At 45.9% G+C, this 17,275-nt stretch overlaps 1 protein-coding gene across 12 annotated transcripts in view; it reads left to right on the forward strand.

The window, feature by feature from the left end:
* The window catches only part of CELF2 (CUGBP Elav-like family member 2), a 534,510-nt gene that overhangs the window by 463,088 nt on the left and 54,147 nt on the right, over positions 1-17,275 (forward strand). For all 12 annotated transcript variants that reach the window (XM_045588688.1, XM_036407861.2, XM_036407878.2 and 9 more), the window contains 3 exons: positions 2,653-2,787; positions 11,621-11,700; positions 15,738-15,896. In XM_045588688.1, the coding sequence (XP_045444644.1) occupies positions 2,653-2,787; positions 11,621-11,700; positions 15,738-15,896 (374 nt within the window). The remainder of the gene's footprint in view (positions 1-2,652; positions 2,788-11,620; positions 11,701-15,737; positions 15,897-17,275) is intronic.

Genomic DNA, 17,275 nt, shown 5'->3' on the forward strand with positions numbered 1-17,275 from the left:
TGTGTCCGCCCAGCGAAGGGTGTCCTGGTGCTGGAGCTCACAGCACCCCATGGGAAGGACGCTGCTCCCTCAGGCACCCCGTGCTTCTAGCACCCAGATCACCTCTGTGCCAACGCCGCCTATGGCTTCCTGTGCTTCTACCGGTTCGCAGGAGGTCATTGGTAGTTCACTTACTCTGAAGGGGGAAAAGATGAACTAAGAAACGTTTCGCCTACATCCAGGAAGTCAGGTCCTCAGTGGCCTCCCTCCAGGAATCGGCAGTGACCTCCAGGGCCCAGGGCACAGGGCAGCCTTGGACCCTCTGTTACCTTCCTTATACGTTGAGCCCCTCTCCACAGAAAAAGCAAGTCCCAGTGCCTGTCGTGCTGAAGCCAGACTGCTTTCCTCTGTCAGCCCCACAGGCGGCCTTCCTTCTTCCTGGCTCCGCCCCTGCCCCGTCAGCATGCTGCCCCCCTCCCGCTGCCTGTCTGTCTGCACCCTGCCCGTGTGTCTGGAAAGCCAGCTTCATGTCCTTCCCATCAGGCCTTTCTCAAAAACCGTGGTACAGTTCTCCTGGACAAGCCCTGTGGGAGTGTGGTTTCAGCCCGTGCTCCTGGGAGCCCCGTGCTCCTCTGCATGGTCTTCACAGCAACCACAGCGTGGGAGAGGCTGAGCAGAGGGCCTCTGGGCTCCACCATTCCCCCTACCCCGTGTGCTTCAGTCAACCGAAGCTGTGGCTGGGCCACTTCTCTCCGGTATGTAAGGAGGGGAGAGAGGAGAGAGGAGAGGGAAGGGAGGAGAGTTTAAACCTTCCTTTTATAGATGACAAAACGTGTCCGCAGAGGTCGGCTCATTCTCCATCAACAGAATGGCTGCCCTGCACCAAGGACCCGAGTTTCCCAATCCCAGCATCGCTCTCCCCTTCAGGCCTCATCTGCTGCCTGTGGGCTGGCAGGCAACACAGGGGAGTGGGAAAAGCCTGGACTGCCGTAAGGTACTAGGTCATGGTCCAGGTTAGACCACCTACTTGCCGAATGACCAGAGCGAATCCCTCCCCACTCCGGCCAGGCCTCGGAATCTCTCTCAGAGCTAGACAACGCACCTCTGCATTCCCTCTCTCCCACCCTGGGGTTCTGTGACCTGAGCAGTTAGCTGTCTCACCTGGACCCCCTCGGAGCTGCGCTGTCCGAGAGAGAGTCACAGGTGGCTTTTAACATTTGCATCGGCTAACAGCAAATGGCATTAGCATCCAGTGCCTCAGTCACAGGAGCTGCACGTGCTCCAGCCACTGCAGGGACATCACTAGAACTTGCCCTTCCTGCAAGCTCTGCTGGACAGCCTCGGCACCGGCGCCCCAAGCCACATCGCTGCTGCACACGCAGCTGCTCTGTCCCCGGCCAGCGGCAGCGGCCGCGGAGTGCGGCTGACACGCCCAACGTAGCTGGCCTAGAAGATCTAGAGTACAGTGGGTTGGGTGAAAGAGACGCTTACTTTCCAGGAAGAGGGTGAGAGACACCAGGAAAGATAATAAAGCGCACACAAAAGGCTTCTGCAAGGTGATGTCTGGCAGAGGCTTTCCCTGGGCCAGGCCGCTCCGAGGGGCTGCGGCAGCCACGGCCCCTCCCTCCCGTTCTACTGATGGAACTTCAAGGAACATGGGGGCAGCGAACCTTCTCCCTGCGGTGCTGTGACAGCCTCTCGCTCTCTCCTGAAGGACTCCGGGCCCTGTCCTGAGCCATTAGGGCACCTTGGAGGCTCAGTGTGGGCCGGTCGTCCTGAGCACAGGCATGTCGATTCTGAGGACAATCTCCCCAGTTGTCTGAGGCAAACCTTCCCTCATCTTTACCCCCATCGGGTTCCAAAGTTAAAATTTGCATGTTGTCATGACAGCCAAAGTGCACTTCTGTTCATCAAGGGCCCTGCCTCTGAGTGGGAGGAAAAGAACAAGAACCCCTCCTTGTTCTTTTTTCAGTAAGGGCTTCACCCCGAGCATGGGGTCAGGATAGGGCCACCCTGACGTAATTCTCCAGTAGCTGCAGCCCCGTTCTCTTCCCTGGGTTCGCCTTTCTCTCTCCTTGAAGCACACCGACCCCGGGTGCCGTCCTGGTTAGGGCTGCGGGGCCCTGGTGCGGGGCAGAGGTCCCTGACGAGGTCCCCAGAGAAGCAGGCGTCTCTCCGCCCCTTCCCTCCGCTGCAGCTGTGGGGACCCGGCCACGTGGAATCGGAGGAGGATGTTTTCTTCCCTCCGATGCTCGGTTCAGTTTTGTTTGCTGTTCCACTACATCTGTTCCTTTTGCTTTTCCTCTCCTGGCCTTGTTCTTTCCCTGTCATTCAAAAACATAGACTGACTCCAAAAATATCTCTGTGCCACAGTAACATTTAGCCACTACATGGAACTCCAACGTTTTGGTAAACACCTTACCGTTAGTTTCCATATTGGGGGGGAGAGGGGGGAGAACTTCTTGGCGTCCTGCGTCCTGTGAGGCTCTTCATGGGTAAGAGCGAGCTCACAGAGCGCATGCGCAGGAAGGGCACGGTGGGGCGGTGGAGGCGGCCCTGGGCCCCGCGCGCGGGCTCACGTCGCTGGCAGGCGGCCTGGCGGGGTCGTGAAGCATCAATGACAGGGAAAAAGGTGAGAGTGGCCTTTGCTCATGCGTTATTTTTCCTTCCTAGCCGTGGAAGACAGAAAATTGTTCATAGGAATGGTTTCGAAGAAATGCAACGAGAATGATATCAGGGTGATGTTCTCTCCGTTCGGCCAGATAGAAGAGTGCCGGATCCTCCGGGGGCCCGACGGGCTGAGCCGAGGTGAGTGTGCTGCCGCGCAGGTCTCGCTGCTCGGGCGCTCACTGGAGCTCCGTGTCATGGCCGAGGCAGGTGCAGCTTCCACACGCAGCCAGGGTCGCCCTGTAGCACCTCCCGCGCGGCAGTTATCCAGCCTGAACTTTTCACCGCAGCTCAGACGATCACGTTTTATTTCTCACGTCGGGAAGGTCCCGGTGCCAACATATTAGCTCAGGTTATCACTGTCAGATGGGAAGCCGGCAGGCTGCCCATTATTACACATCCCTTCTCAATCGAAAATTGAAGGCGATACGTGAGGGGTGGGGGGAGGAGATGTACATGTGGGAGAGGAGCAGGAATACTTACTGTTTTCATCTTAGTTTCTGGCTTTCTGGTTGTGCCTGAAAGAAACGTGGAGGGTGTGGGCCTCTTGGCCCTGATGTAAACCGAGGAAAACCGCCCGCACTGCCACGGAGAGCAGAGCAGAGCAGATTAGGCACTCAGAGGAACTGGCCCTTCCAGGGGCATCAGGATTTTATGTCAAGGCTCCTGGAGTCCAGAGCGCAGGGAGCCCATGTAGTGACAGGGGAGTGACTCCACCCAGAAGATTGTCGCCGTGGTGGAAGCAAGGCTGTGGCTCAAGCACTCTGAAGCCAGTGTTTTTGCAGGCAGTTATGCAGTGTAGCTGGAAAAACTACTCTCTTTCCATTTTTGCCGTTAACTGTGACAAGACCACCCCCACACACACACCCTCCCCCTCACCCCTGACTTTTTAACCCACTCATAAGGGCTGTCACTGAATGTTAACACTCTTCTGGTGGCAGTTTCCCCATCCGCCCAGCGAGGCCCAGCTGAAAGCAAGTATGTAGAATACATTTCTTCTAAGAAATCCATATTTTTGCAACATGGAGAGGATTTCATTGCACTAATGCAGTGATCAGCACAAGTTCCGTGGAGCTCGTTAGAACCGTCTTCTCCATCCCAGGCTCTGGTTCGCCCCCCCCCCCCCCAACCGCACGCAGAAGAAAAGGCTGGGCACCAAGTATCACAGCTCTGATTTTCACCCGTTTCCCTGGTTGACTTAAAGTCAGCACCACGTGCGGGAGCACGCTTGTTCTTCTGACTTTTAGACACACCGCTTCAGGATGTCAGCTGTCAGAATGGCAGGCACAGAGAACAAAAGCTTTCCACCCACATCCACCTCCATGGCCCCAAAAGGAGGGGGTCTGGAGCAAAACTAGGAGGAGGCGGATCCGCCTGGAACTTGCCATTCCTGTATTTTCTTCTGCAGATGGTTTAAAAAAAAAAAAAAAATAGAGAAGGAGGGAGGAGGCACGGAGATCACAGGCATGCTTTAACAAGTCTGAAACTCTCATTATGAAACCCTCACTGATGAGATGTGGTTCTCTAAAAACTGAACAAGTCGGTGGTATTGAGGGCTATTCTAAACCTCAGGCCCAGCACCTCCATCTAATCTGTCGCTCACCACCTGTTCCATAGCCCAGTGGTCTGCAAACTCATTAGTCAACAGAGCCAAATATCAACAGTACAACGATTGACATTTCTTTGGAGAGCCAAATTTTTCAAACTTCAACTTCTTCTAACGCCACTTCTTCAAAATAGATTGGCCCAGGCCGTGGTATTTTGTGGAAGAGCCACACTCAAGGAGCCAAAGAGCCGCACGTGGCTCGAGAGCCACAGTTTGCCGGCCACGGCTGTAACCAGTGTCACCCAAAGTAGTGCGTCATGCTGGTGATGCCCACAACCTCGGGCTCCTGTACAGCCTCCCCCATGAAGGCCACTAGGGTTTTCTTCCTAGCCCTCTGTGCCGTCCCGTCCTGGCAGATTCGCACCGTAAGAGCTTCTAATCGTGTGTAGTCACTGGTTCTTCTGCAGTTACAACACAAGTGTGCCCCCTCAGGCAGACAAGCCAGGAGAGAGGATTCCGAGGGAAAAAGGCAGGGTGGCAAACAGAGAAGAAGTGTAGGAGACACACCATCACGTTTTCCCAATCCCTTTCTGCTGCCACGTTCATCCATGGAACCACCATTCCCTCCTGTTGCGGTTCTCAGTCACTCTTCTGGGTTTTCACGGGGTTTTCCCATGCGCCAGGGCTCATGACACTGAGGACAGCAAGGCAGGCCCTTCAGGTGCTCACAGTGGAATCACAGAGGGGTGAGGTCTCAGACCCCCAGGCCCCACCTCGGAACTTCTCCTGACGTGAAATGTGACTACAATCGTTTCATCTTCCCACCACTCTGCCTCAGTTTCCCCATTTGTAAATACTGCCCTGCGTTATCTTATAATGCGTCACGGGTGAGCAGTATGGGAGGTTTTTAATACAAGCATGCCATCCACCTGGTTTAGTGGAGACCTTGACCGTGAGTTAGGAAGGCATGGCTCCCACTCTCCCTCTTGCAGGGCTGGGCCTGTTGGTCCAAGGACAGCCCCCCACCCCGCCCCTACCCCGTTCCCTTTGCACATGTCCAGTGGGGACAGTCAGGAATGGCTTTGGAGCCTGCAGGGTCTAGAGCTCCCTGAGCAGCCGTGAGCTACTTCTGCAGATTAGATTGTAAAGCAGCCCGAGCCCACATGGGAAAGAGCTGTGCACGGGCCTTCGCCAGAGAGTCGGCCAGTTCAGACACCGGCCTGGACCCTGAAGCAGTCTGTTTCTGAAACAGTCAGGGAGGACCCTCACCACAAGTTCATGCGAATGCTGGCTCCATGTGAATAGCAGAATCCTCCTTCCTGCCCCTCTCCCCCCCCCCCTTTTTTTCTTGAACAGAAAAGTAATTTCTGATGAACTGATGAGCATTCCCTATGGCAAAGAAGAAAATGCTCATTTATAACCATTTGTTCTGAAATATAAAGGCAGACAGTGTGGTAGATTTTTCAATTAGCAGGACCCAGGGACTCATGGGTACAGGGGACCACTCCTGAATCAGTGTATTTACTAAAGGAACAATTCTCTTCCTTGCTACTATTCTGCTTTCATTAAATAATTGCAGTTTTCAATCAAATATTAATGTGCCTCCCATTAGTGGCACGGCAGATAAAGGGCGCTCAGCACTTCTGGTCTCAGTGCCTTTTGCTGGCTCAGCTGTTTCAAAAATAAATAAATATTAAGTGAAACGAGAAAGCTTAGCTGCTCCGAAAACTGCCTTCTAACAACTAAGCCAGGGTATAAACTAGTCAATAAAAAAGTGTTTATTGGGTGGTTCATTTTTCTTTTTTTTGCTTTTCAGCTACAAGAATGATGATGCTCCCCCTCAAGTGTCTAATGTCATTTCTTCTCTGTCACATCTTAAATTCCACTGGGGTGTCCCCAGGCTTGTTGACTCTGCTCCCCATACTGAACTGGGCTGGTGGGCTGCCAGGGCCCACAGCTTGGTACCCATCAAGCGCCACTGTACTCTCAGCACCGCTGCCTATAAGAAAAAGGGGGGTGGGGAGGGATCCTGCCCTGCCTATTGGCAAGAAAGGCTATTTTAAAAGTCCCATCATTACTCACCAGCCAGCACCCAAGTCTGTCCTGAAACAGGACAGCCCCAGCCCCAGCCCCACGAAATCGTCGTGACTGTGCACAGGCAGCACCCAGCACCTGCTGATGATGCTCCCCCTCAGGTGTCTACTGTCATTTCTCCTCTGTCCCATCTTCGGCTGAGCACACTGAAGACACTCAACTAGTGCAGTGTGCCTACATCTAAGCATGCGTTTCTCCTCGGGGAGCAGTAACCCATTCTGCCATCTTTTCTAATTTGGCAAGTTTGGTTTGAGCAGCTGTCAGGCACCTTCATGGTACTCACCTCCTCCTGCGATGGCAGATGGACCTCCCAGGCTGCTGCAGGAGCCTTCATTGAGAAAGCAGACAGCGTGCCTGGAGCCCACACCTGGCAGGTCAACTGAGATCGCAGCTCTCAGAATCAAAGCCTGAGGCGCCTGAGCCAGTACACTTATGTGACGGTGTTTCCTTAGTGTGTCGATTTCCTAAAATACACATGTTTGTTCTCACCCCCAGAGCCTCACAGTCAGAATACACTATTTGGGTACAACCTCCAGGGTTTTCTGCACCGTAGCAGCTGAACATTTGTAACTCAAAAGACAATGAAGGAATTCATTTCACGTTTCTTTCCCAAAAACTAGAGTCAAATCTCCATTGCCATTTAAGGTAACTTTCTGCTTGTTTAAGAATATTCCAGCTGTGTTTAAGGCGTTCCAACATTCTCCTGCCAACCCCCTGACAAATGATTTGGCAATATTATCAGGGATGTTGGCCAGCACCGACTGGACTCAGCTATTAAATCCTCATTTGTTTTTGTTATATCTGATCAGGAGGTTAGGATAGGGCCTTTGGCTCTTAAAGCATGTACACAGAGAGGGACTGGGTTTTGACCCCACCATTCTAGTCTTGCCCACATAGTGCCTAAGCATTCAGAAATGTGGGGACTTTGATCAGATGCCCCTGGATTAACCATATCATATCACCTAGCTCTGTATACAATCTTCCAATCTCATCTCAGATATGAGATTTTGCCAATTAAGTCCCGGTCTGCAGTCACTCTCAGGTGCTGTAAATGACTGGTCTCTTCGTGCCAATTTTAAATAAGTGGACTCAACATCGGGAATGATTCACTGAACTATTAATTTTTGTGCCCAAATGTTATTACACTGATAACGTGTGTTTAGTGACCCCTGCCACTGCTGAAAAAAGATGGAGCGAGGAAAACTGGCTACACAACCATCTTTTTGCAGCTGGATGGGAATTTATAAACAAGTTTTCCATAGGTTGAAATCTTCATGCTGCACACGTTATTTTAAGTTATGCTTTTTTTCTGTTCAAATGTAGCAGGCTGCTGCATCTCTTTCAAAGAAGTAGCCGAAAAGAGGCCCAGGCATTACAGGTGCCTTTAAAAAGCGCCTGTATTTATTTATTTATTTATTTATTTATTTTGTACGTACGGAGCAAGAATTCATCTAGTTCTCCAAAAATTCTCTTGCAGCCAAGAGTAAAGGTAGAACACCTGAGTTCAAATATCCTTTCAGCTGAAATGACAAGTGTAATAGATGTGTCCCAAAATCTCCTCTGTGACAGGGTCACGTGCTTTCCTTATCCTGTCTGTAGGAGGAAATTACTTTGAGAAACCTTCCCAGTCAATCATTTATCTGTTTTAGCAAGAACGCAACCTCACTGAAATAAGAAAAATCCAACTTCTTTCATTTCTACTAGCAATCTCTGACTTTCTGAAAATGGAGACAATAAATAATTGCAAGATTGGCCACATTCACAGATGCAAATTTTTCTTTTGCTGTCATGTATTTAGAGGCTTTAAGACAGTAACATACAGGCTATCTTATCTAATCCCTCCTCCTACCCCACCCCCAAGAAAAATATGTAGCTTCATTGTTTGGGTACCTCTATCTTTTCTTTCCAATCTACTTTCTCTTTTCAGTTCTCAATGGCCTGAGAACTGACTGCTAAGACAGCACATACAACAGTCTAGAGAAGTTAAGGAGTAGACCCTTTAAGACCAGAGCCATTGTCCTAGCTGGATCTCATGACCCCTCCACCCCCCCTCAACCCCCCCCCCACACACACACACCCAGAAGCCATTTGTAGTAGAGGATAATTTAGTAGGAGGCAATTATGACCTAAGTTACTTCTATCCAATGGAAAGGCATCTACCGTATTTTTCGGACCATAAGACGCACTTTTTTCCCCCCAGAAAAAGTCCCTGCGTCTTATGGTCCAAATATAGCCTACACATATACTTTTAAAAAAAAGTTTTTTTACTTGCCCGGCTCTGTGTGGTCTCTGTGTGCTTGCCCGGCTCTAAAATGGTTCTAAATGCTGCTGTTTACTTTACAGGGTTGATTACATGTGTTTATGACTGTGATGTTGGGTTTTAATGCACATAAAATATTTTAGGACACTATTTGTTTCAGAATCTTTATTTCTTCATTTCCCTTCTCTAAAAACTGGTGCGTCTTATGGTCCGAAAAATACGGTAGTTACCTTGTAGAAAAGGAGCCAACAGCCAATCTTGGTGGTAGGAGCTGATGTTAGTGAAAAGCCACAGAGTTGAGATCTTAATCCTAAATAGCCACAGCAAAGTTTCCAGTGGTGTTGAAATGAAAATTGAAATCTAACCAGAGCACTACCATGACCTATTCCTTTAGAGAAATTACAAAGGTTAAACAGCTACCAATCCATGAAACATTTGGTTCTGAAGTTGCTTAACTTCCTCCAGAGTAGCATAGAGAGTGAAATATTTCAACATAGGCCCTCACTTTATAAATGACACAGTAATTTTCTCTCCTGAGTAATTGAACACAGCGCACAGTACAAAACTTGACAGAGCCCCTACGGAGACAACTTGTCCCTCACTGCACCACTGCCAATAGAATAAAAAGGTTAAAGAAGTCATCAGATTTGTCAGGTCATTTTTTTTCAGATGGGATGAGGATCATATAATTGGAAGCACCAGTCGAGCTTTAATTGAACGTTTCACAGAGGAAAGGGCAATGGGTTGAGCTTATAGAAGTATAATTTTATTGTTCTATCACTAATGCTTTTCTTTTTAGACCTGATGATTACTATATCTCTCTAAGTTATTTACAAAAGTTCAATTTGTTCTGAAATTGTAGTAAATGCATAAACTGTGCCTTATGATTTTTGTTGACATTTTATATGTGTTTTTTTATGCATTCGTCTGTTTGGAAACTGTCAGTTGGGCACATGTCCCTGGATAATAAGAGCAAATGAAGTGAATGACACAGCTCTTCCTGACTATTCAGAGCAGTTAGTCCAGGCTTCGCATGGCTTCAGAGTTGCCTCCATTAGATTATTTGCTTTTGCCTCCATTGTACTCTCAGGATAAAGAAAACATGGGAAAAGAAAAATCTGTTCGTGTTATTTCCTCCATTAATAATGACAATGTTTTTGAAGAGGTATGACTTTGAAATGGATGGTAAATTTGGGACTCTGCTATTTTAGAGCTGAGTCTCAATATGAAAGCCAGTACAGGTGCTGTCATCTGCCTCACACGCTATTCCGCCCATCATGCAGGTGCCTTAGAGAGGTTGCCAAATGGCCTTCATTGATGACAGAACCTGCAGCCAGTGTAGGCACGGGCAGCATGTTGAAATAGAGAACGATATGAAACAGCTCAGCATTCATACGGAGCTACTCTCAGGCTTCAGAAGGCCCACCCAACTGGGAGGGGGATGTTAGATGAATCTCCCATGCACTGAGAATGTTGTGTGTTAAAAATTACAGCATAATGCAAAAAAAAAAAAAAATGCATTGACTTATTTTATGACTGGATGTTGTTGTGTTTTGGGGTTAATGGGCAGGCATTGATGTTTGATTAAAAGGTGCTAGTACAGTATTGACTTGATAATCTCACCAGGTACACATGCAGAACAAAAGAAGAAATATGGTTTATGGCTCACAGTGGGTTTACATAAACCAAACAATCCACTGGTTGTTTAGACGTAGGACCTTCCATTTGGCTGGCTGGCAAAGGGGCAGCCATCTGCCTTATCGATGTCAGAATTCCTCTTTCTTGGATCCAATCTGAGATGACGATGGGCTTTAGCCTCTCAGTGCTCAGATCTGCTTCATGTGGAAATCTTTTAAGTAGTAATAATAGTAAAGTTTTGAGTTAATTGAGTGGAACACTAAATTATTCTCTGATACCCAAGTTCAAACTGTGCAATGCTAAACAAGCTTAAAATCAATGCACTTTTATAGTCATTAGAGATCATAAGTGAACTAAGTTTGCCTTGCTTTAGCTCAGATCTTAGTGTGCTGTGGTTTTGTTATAAAATCAGCCTGAATCTGCATTAATTTCACAGTCTTTTTCTCTTAAAAGCCCAAGGGTACAAGATGAATAAAATGTGAATTTCAGAAGGCAGTGTTTTTATTAGTGCAAAGGGCAATGAGCCGTGTAGTTGGAGTGGTGGCCTGCATGCTAGCCAACACTGTGATGAGGAGCGGGGCCAGGCACTGTAGATTCTAGTTATTTTTCAGAACGAGAAAAAGATAGCCATGGAAAGTTCGATGGGCCTCACAGGAGACATTCAGAGAAATGCACATTGTCTTGTGAATGTTAGATTGTAGGTCAGATTGCTGATATATGTCAGAAAGTCACAACTTCCAAAAGCCATGATGATTCCATACAGTAAAAAAATTCAATGCTAATTTAAAATGTTTGCTTTATATGCACTGTTGAACCTTAGAGTAATAGAGCATTTGTTTTAGTTCATAATTAATACATACTAGTTTGCACAGGATTTGGTATATGGGTTTGCATTTGTATAGCAGCAATGTATATTTCTACACGTATACTTTTTAACTATCCAGAAGAAATTAGATATATTTATTTGCTGACATTTTGAGTTTGTCCTTGGAGTGATGGTTTTATTATTTGTTGCTTAAAAGTCGATGCTAAAATTTGAAATCCAGAGCCCTAATGTGTGGATGCCTAAGAAAAGGTAATCAACCAGACAGAAAATGTGAAAGAGCAACTTTTTATTTTAGAAAACGTTAACGAGATCTTGCTCATTTCAAACCCGTGGTTAAAAAGGGTACCCGACTTCCTTCTCCTCATCTCCATTTTTTAAAAATAAACTAATCAATCAGAACTTTCTACTCTGGTCAGATTAGCAAGTCAGCACTGTGCGTAAAGAGCAGACTATGGTAAAACCAAAGAGAGGAGTTGTTTATTTTATGTACTACTGAGAACAGTGTCGTCCTGTGGCAGTTCTCGTAGACCGTGTTGGTTTAACAAGCGTCCAACCCTTTTGTCTTGTTGTTTTTTGTCTTTCCTGCTCCCTGTCCCCTTGTTTCCCACAGGCTGTGCGTTTGTCACATTTTCTACAAGGGCAATGGCACAGAATGCAATCAAAGCCATGCATCAGTCTCAGACCATGGAGGTACTGTATCATCTGCCCTTTCTTTGTTTTCTTTGTGCAAATGATGGGGAATGGTAACGCAATTCTCTCCTGTGTGGATTGTTCCCATGACAATCACAGATTTAAACTCTCACCACCTCTCTTTTCATTCATTCATACTCTTTTTCTCTCCTTCTCCTGCTCTCTCTGAATTTCCCCCCTAATGGCTTGAAATGGACTTAGGAAAGCCTGCTCCCATTATTTTTTGAGCCTTTTATTGCAGTGGCCCAGGGCCTGCCATGTGAAGTCACAACGCAATTGAAGCCAAGTAGTATTCTACACCCAAAGGGTCCCATCTGCTTCTCAGCCCAGGGCTGGTACGGATTAAGCATGAACAACCCCCACTCCAAATTGCAATTTGCCCTGTGCTAACTCACGGGGTTCTTTTTGTGTGTTGTGGTTGTTTTTTAATGTGGGATCAAGTTATCTTTAGTTACACAAATTGTGTTTTTGCATCAAGAATGTTGGAGAAAGTTACTACTTCTCCCACTTCATTTAACCAGTGAAAACGCTCATGGATGAGAGCCCCCTGAAAAATTAAATTTTTTCCCTTACTGAAAAATGACCAATAATCCAGAAGCATCAAGGCTCAAATTTGGTCTTCTAATGAGAGATAGTGGCTTTCAAGGAAAATAAAGATGCTGGTGTGGGTGCTTACCCGCCAATGCAGATAGATGGCTCTCCGCTTCTAGTCTGTGATTTGGGTCATGGCCTTTCAGAATTTTGCACAAAAGCATTCCAAGAGTGATATGCTGTTACTTATTCTGTACTGTCTGATAGAATCATTTGGGAGTGCATGTGCTGCTGTATTATGTACAACTGTATCTCTGTGTATGGGTGATCTTTTCCACAGGTGGCCTTGTGGCATTATCTGAAGTTATGTTTTTTTATCTTTGGGGGGGAAAATATTTTCAGTTTTATTTAATTAGCAAAAATTTATTAATTGATTGTTTGAGCTTTTTTGGCCTCCATTTTTTGGGGAGTTTATTTTTTGTTTGTTTTGTTTTGGGGTTTTTTTTGTTGTTTTTTTGCAATGCTGCATCTCCCAAAGCATGCTGGGAGCTAAGTGCTCATTATGCGTCATGTTTTGTGGCAATATTTTTACAGTGAGCCAAAGGATGGGTGGGAAGGGAGGGGGGATGAGTGTGCATGGCATTGTCATTAAGTGTTTACTGTACTTTTCTAAGTTTTGATATCAGCATTGCACAGCCTATTGTCTTTTTCGAACTTCATTTTGACTTTGATATTCCTAACATATCTTATATAATCACTGTGTTTTCCTTTCAGTGCAATGCATTTTTAAGACACTTACACCCCCTACCTGAAGGCACGCTCAGGTGAAAATCAGCCATGATAGTAGGAGATAATTAGCGGGATTTGAAGTACCTAGGAGCCAGTCTTTACAGCCTGCAGTTTCCTATGTGACAGTTTTTGTAAACCCAGCCCCCTCACTTGGGCTGCTCCATCATTCTGGATCAGTCTGGTTTCCAGCTTCATGCCAGTTTGGAGATTAAAATGAAAGTATCATCAGGAAAAAGAAAGTCTTTACCTGTATTTATTACCTTCCATGTATGTGCTTCATTCTTAATTATTTTTATTTTCTGTAGTTTAGTGACTTGTACCTAAATTGGTCTCATCTTAGATCATTTTTTAGTCTAAATTTGTTCCTCTCTGCTGGAAACATTGCCGCCCCAGCTGCTTTCCTCAGAGCCCCCTGGTAAAGCCCCAGAGGGGCTGGCAGGGGCTCTGGTTCCCCCAGAGTCGCAGCAGAGGGAGAGCATGAGGAAAGGAAGCACTACTGGTTATGAGCCCGAGCGCAGAAGTCATGGGCTCTCAAAATGAAAAGATTCTGCAATAGAGAAGGGGGGGGATGCTGATTCTTAAAGAGCCCTTGATCCTTAGTTATGGATATCTATTATAAAAAACCAAATTTGGTGCAATTGTTTGAAATCTGGACATCCATGCTTAAAGAAGAGGGTCCTCAGACACTTAAATGTCTCATTTAATTAAAAAATATTGGCATTTAAATGGAAAATTAGACATTACTCAGTTACATTAGAGTCATACAACTGAAGTTTATTTTCTTTTTTTTAACAGATTACATTATTTTCAGGGCTCTGGCTCACATCTTTAACCAAGATGTGTCATCTAAGAGATTCGAATTCAAAATGATGTGAATGTCAAAGTTTAAAAGAACATGTTTTTAAAAATAATTGATCTTTTAATATTGTATCTTCTATTTTTCTACTTTCCTCCAATCTCTCCCTATCCCATTTTTCGGTGTCATGGTTTAAACAAGTAATTTTTTGCTATAATCATTGGCCTGATTTTCTACTTTTATATCCTCTTATGGTATTTAAGGAAGAAAAAAAAAAAACCAACAGTGAATGTACTTCTAGGAGGAGATGCTATAATTTGTTATGGAACAAATTTGATAAAGTAATAATAATCCTTTTCCATGCAAAACCCTTTGTCTCTATAATTTTCATCTTCAGAATATTTTGCCCTCTTTAAGGAATTAAGTGCTGAAATATGGAGCCAATGAAGAAAAATGAAGCATAGTTTTTTTTTTTAATGGTGAAAATAAGAAATACTACTTTTATGCAATTTACTGACATTTAACATTCTGTCCTATGACTAACTATTGCTACCAGAGCTAAAGACTGATACGCTGGAAATTCAACAGTCACCTCATTTTTCTCCCTTTTTTTTTTTTTTTTTTTTTTTTTTTTGTAATACAGACATGATAGCCTCATGTAGTCATAGCTACCTCCTCCATAAACTACCCAAGGTGATAAGAAAAAAATGCAAGGGAGTTCTCTAGGAGAAAGAAAAGTGGCCCCAGGGGAAGAGAAAGGAAACCTCCACTTAAGTAGGAAAATAAAATTCTGAGAGAAGTGAGAGAGGTGTGGTATCATGCTGAGTTTCAGTAAAGTTTTGTTTTTGTTTTTCTTTTTCAAACACTTGGGGGAAATTCTTTTTACCTCAGCAAAATTTAATAACTTTAATTGTGATGAGATGTGTAGACAAGCTATACTAAGGAGGACAAAAGAGTAGGGAGGGAGGAGAAATGTTTCTGCAGATGTTTACCAAATGCAGATGTTTAACAGGGCTTCTAAACGGAGGTCTCTAATGGAGGTCTTCTTCATGCCTCGAGGAGTTACTTTCCTATGATTTTTATCTGCATCAAACATGAACTTGTCCTATTTTATAACCCGTAGCCATTGCTTACTGCCCCTACTCCTTGCCTTTTAAAGGAATGAAAACAGAGAAGCACCTAGAAGGGTGAGATTTGTTAGAAAAAGAAGCCAAGTGGATGCTGCCTCCTGCTATCCGGTATCTCCTCGGACTGGACCATACTGCTAATGTTTTGGTTCAGAGTAGCTCAGGGACTGGATAGCATAGATGTGGCACCGGAAGGGAGACCTTTCTGAAAACATGGGAACAGTTATGTTGGTCAAGGCCCATGTTCTCTTACTCTCTCCTCCCTTCATCCGTGTTTCTAATACAAATCTTCTTCTCCCAGTTATATTGCTGGATCAGTAGTATTCCCACAGTTCCACAGTTAAAAAATACAGAAACTGAAAATTGGGGAAAATTCCAATTTCCTTGTCCCCTGCTCACATGTGAAAAGAGATAGACACACAAAACAGGTCTATCTCTCAGACAAGTGAACTGTGCTGGTTAGTTAAAGAACACAGATAAGGTCTGTTGTCTCTGAGGAGGCTCTGGGAAGGCTGAAGGAAGACGCACGAAGAAGGAAGGAAAGGCAGTTTAGTAACCTGAGCAAGAGCGCCAATGGCTCCATCGACCACCAGATCCCCAAGGAAACCCATGACAGTATCTGGAATTTTCTGTTGATGGTACTATTCCAGAGAAGAAGAAGGAATATCAAACCATTTTAAAACCATTCCATGTGCTCCAGGGTAGTTCAGAAAGCTAGACCCAGGGCTGAGTCTGCTGAGAGGACTGGACCAGGCCGTAACTCCCTCTTCACTTTCCGCTGTGTTTGACCACAGGGCTGCTCTTCACCTATCGTGGTGAAGTTCGCTGACACTCAGAAGGACAAAGAGCAAAGACGCCTCCAACAGCAGCTGGCGCAGCAGATGCAACAGCTCAACACTGCCACCTGGGGGAACCTGACGGGCCTGGGCGGACTCACCCCACAGTACCTGGCGGTAAGTGCAAGAGGCCAGTCAGTGCGTGGTCCCCAGGAGAGAGGGGAGCATGCCCACTATATCTCTTACAGCCTGCTGGTCCCCTGAGTATGCTAACGCATTCATTTGGGGGACACGTTGGATCTCGGGGAATTATTGAACTCAGCATTGATGCAGGATATTTTTCCATGTTAGGTGGATTAGCATAAGCACATGACTAATTCTTGACTGATATAGACTGAGCACAGTCCCCCAAAGCTAAATTTCTAATCCCTGTTTCAGAGACATCATAAAATTCTGCTGGATAGACTTGTTAAGGAAACTGAGGCACCTGTGGATGGAGTGCTCACTGCCTCAGAGGTTCCTCCGTTCCATGTCAGGACCTCAACTGGAGTCCCCGTGGAACTTTCCTTTGGAGACCCTGGGTCTCCCCCGTTGACTAGACAAAATATTTCTTACTTTATCTATTAGATACCAAAAAATTAGATTCTATTTCAGGCCACATCGACCCAATTCTTTCAGTCATCCCTCACATTTCATTGTTTCTAAGCTTTCACTTTCTTGGTTTTCCCATTTCACTCTGTCAGTGTCTTTGTTAAATATCATCACCAGAAGTTAAGACAATTCCCCTGGTGAGACCTAAATAGCACAGGGCAGTGGCTGTTAGCATGGACTCTAAAATCTCTTAATGTAGCTCGAGAGTGGCATTTGTCGTAACACGGAAGGCAGTTATACGCCTATTTATCTTTGCTTGAACTGCTGCCAAACCATGTTACCCTACTCCATTTTTCTGTTTTGGAACCTAAAGGCTGGTCTCCTCGTTTATTAATAGAATTTCATGTTGTGAGATTGGGCCTTTTTCTCAGCCTCTGTCATTGTGTTTGTATGTATGTGTTCATCTGTGTGCTAGCTCTGTCATTGGACCTAACTGTCCCTCTCAAGATTGTATCATCCACTAGACTGGCTTGATCGCAGAACCTGTACTGCTCTGCCAAACGGTCCTCCCTGGGCCCTGACAGGTCAGAACAATTGTCTGTAGAGGAGAGAAAAGAGAAACTCAAATGGGTAACATCACTTGCCCCAGGCTTGTGCTACTGCTGGCCCCAGGGATGCATCCCTCTGTGTGTTCCCTTAGTGTGCTCCCTCTGTGTGTTCTCTCCATGTGTTCTCTCCATGAGTTCCCTCAGTGTGTTCCCTCCGTGTGTTCCTTCTGTGTGTTCTCTCCATTTGCCATGTTGCTTCTCAGAGAAGAGACCTAGCTCCTATGCCTTTATTCCCGAATGCCTGCCCAGTGCCCACTGGGTCCTGCACATAATAGCTTCTAGTGCGTGTTTGATTAATATAGGAGAAGCCAGCTTCTCCGGTCTTCATATGAGTCCTCATGAAAGCCACTGACTGAA

The sequence above is a fragment of the Pipistrellus kuhlii genome, unplaced genomic scaffold, assembly GCF_014108245.1.
Source record: "Pipistrellus kuhlii isolate mPipKuh1 unplaced genomic scaffold, mPipKuh1.p scaffold_m20_p_1, whole genome shotgun sequence".
Taxonomy (NCBI): domain Eukaryota; kingdom Metazoa; phylum Chordata; class Mammalia; order Chiroptera; family Vespertilionidae; genus Pipistrellus; species Pipistrellus kuhlii.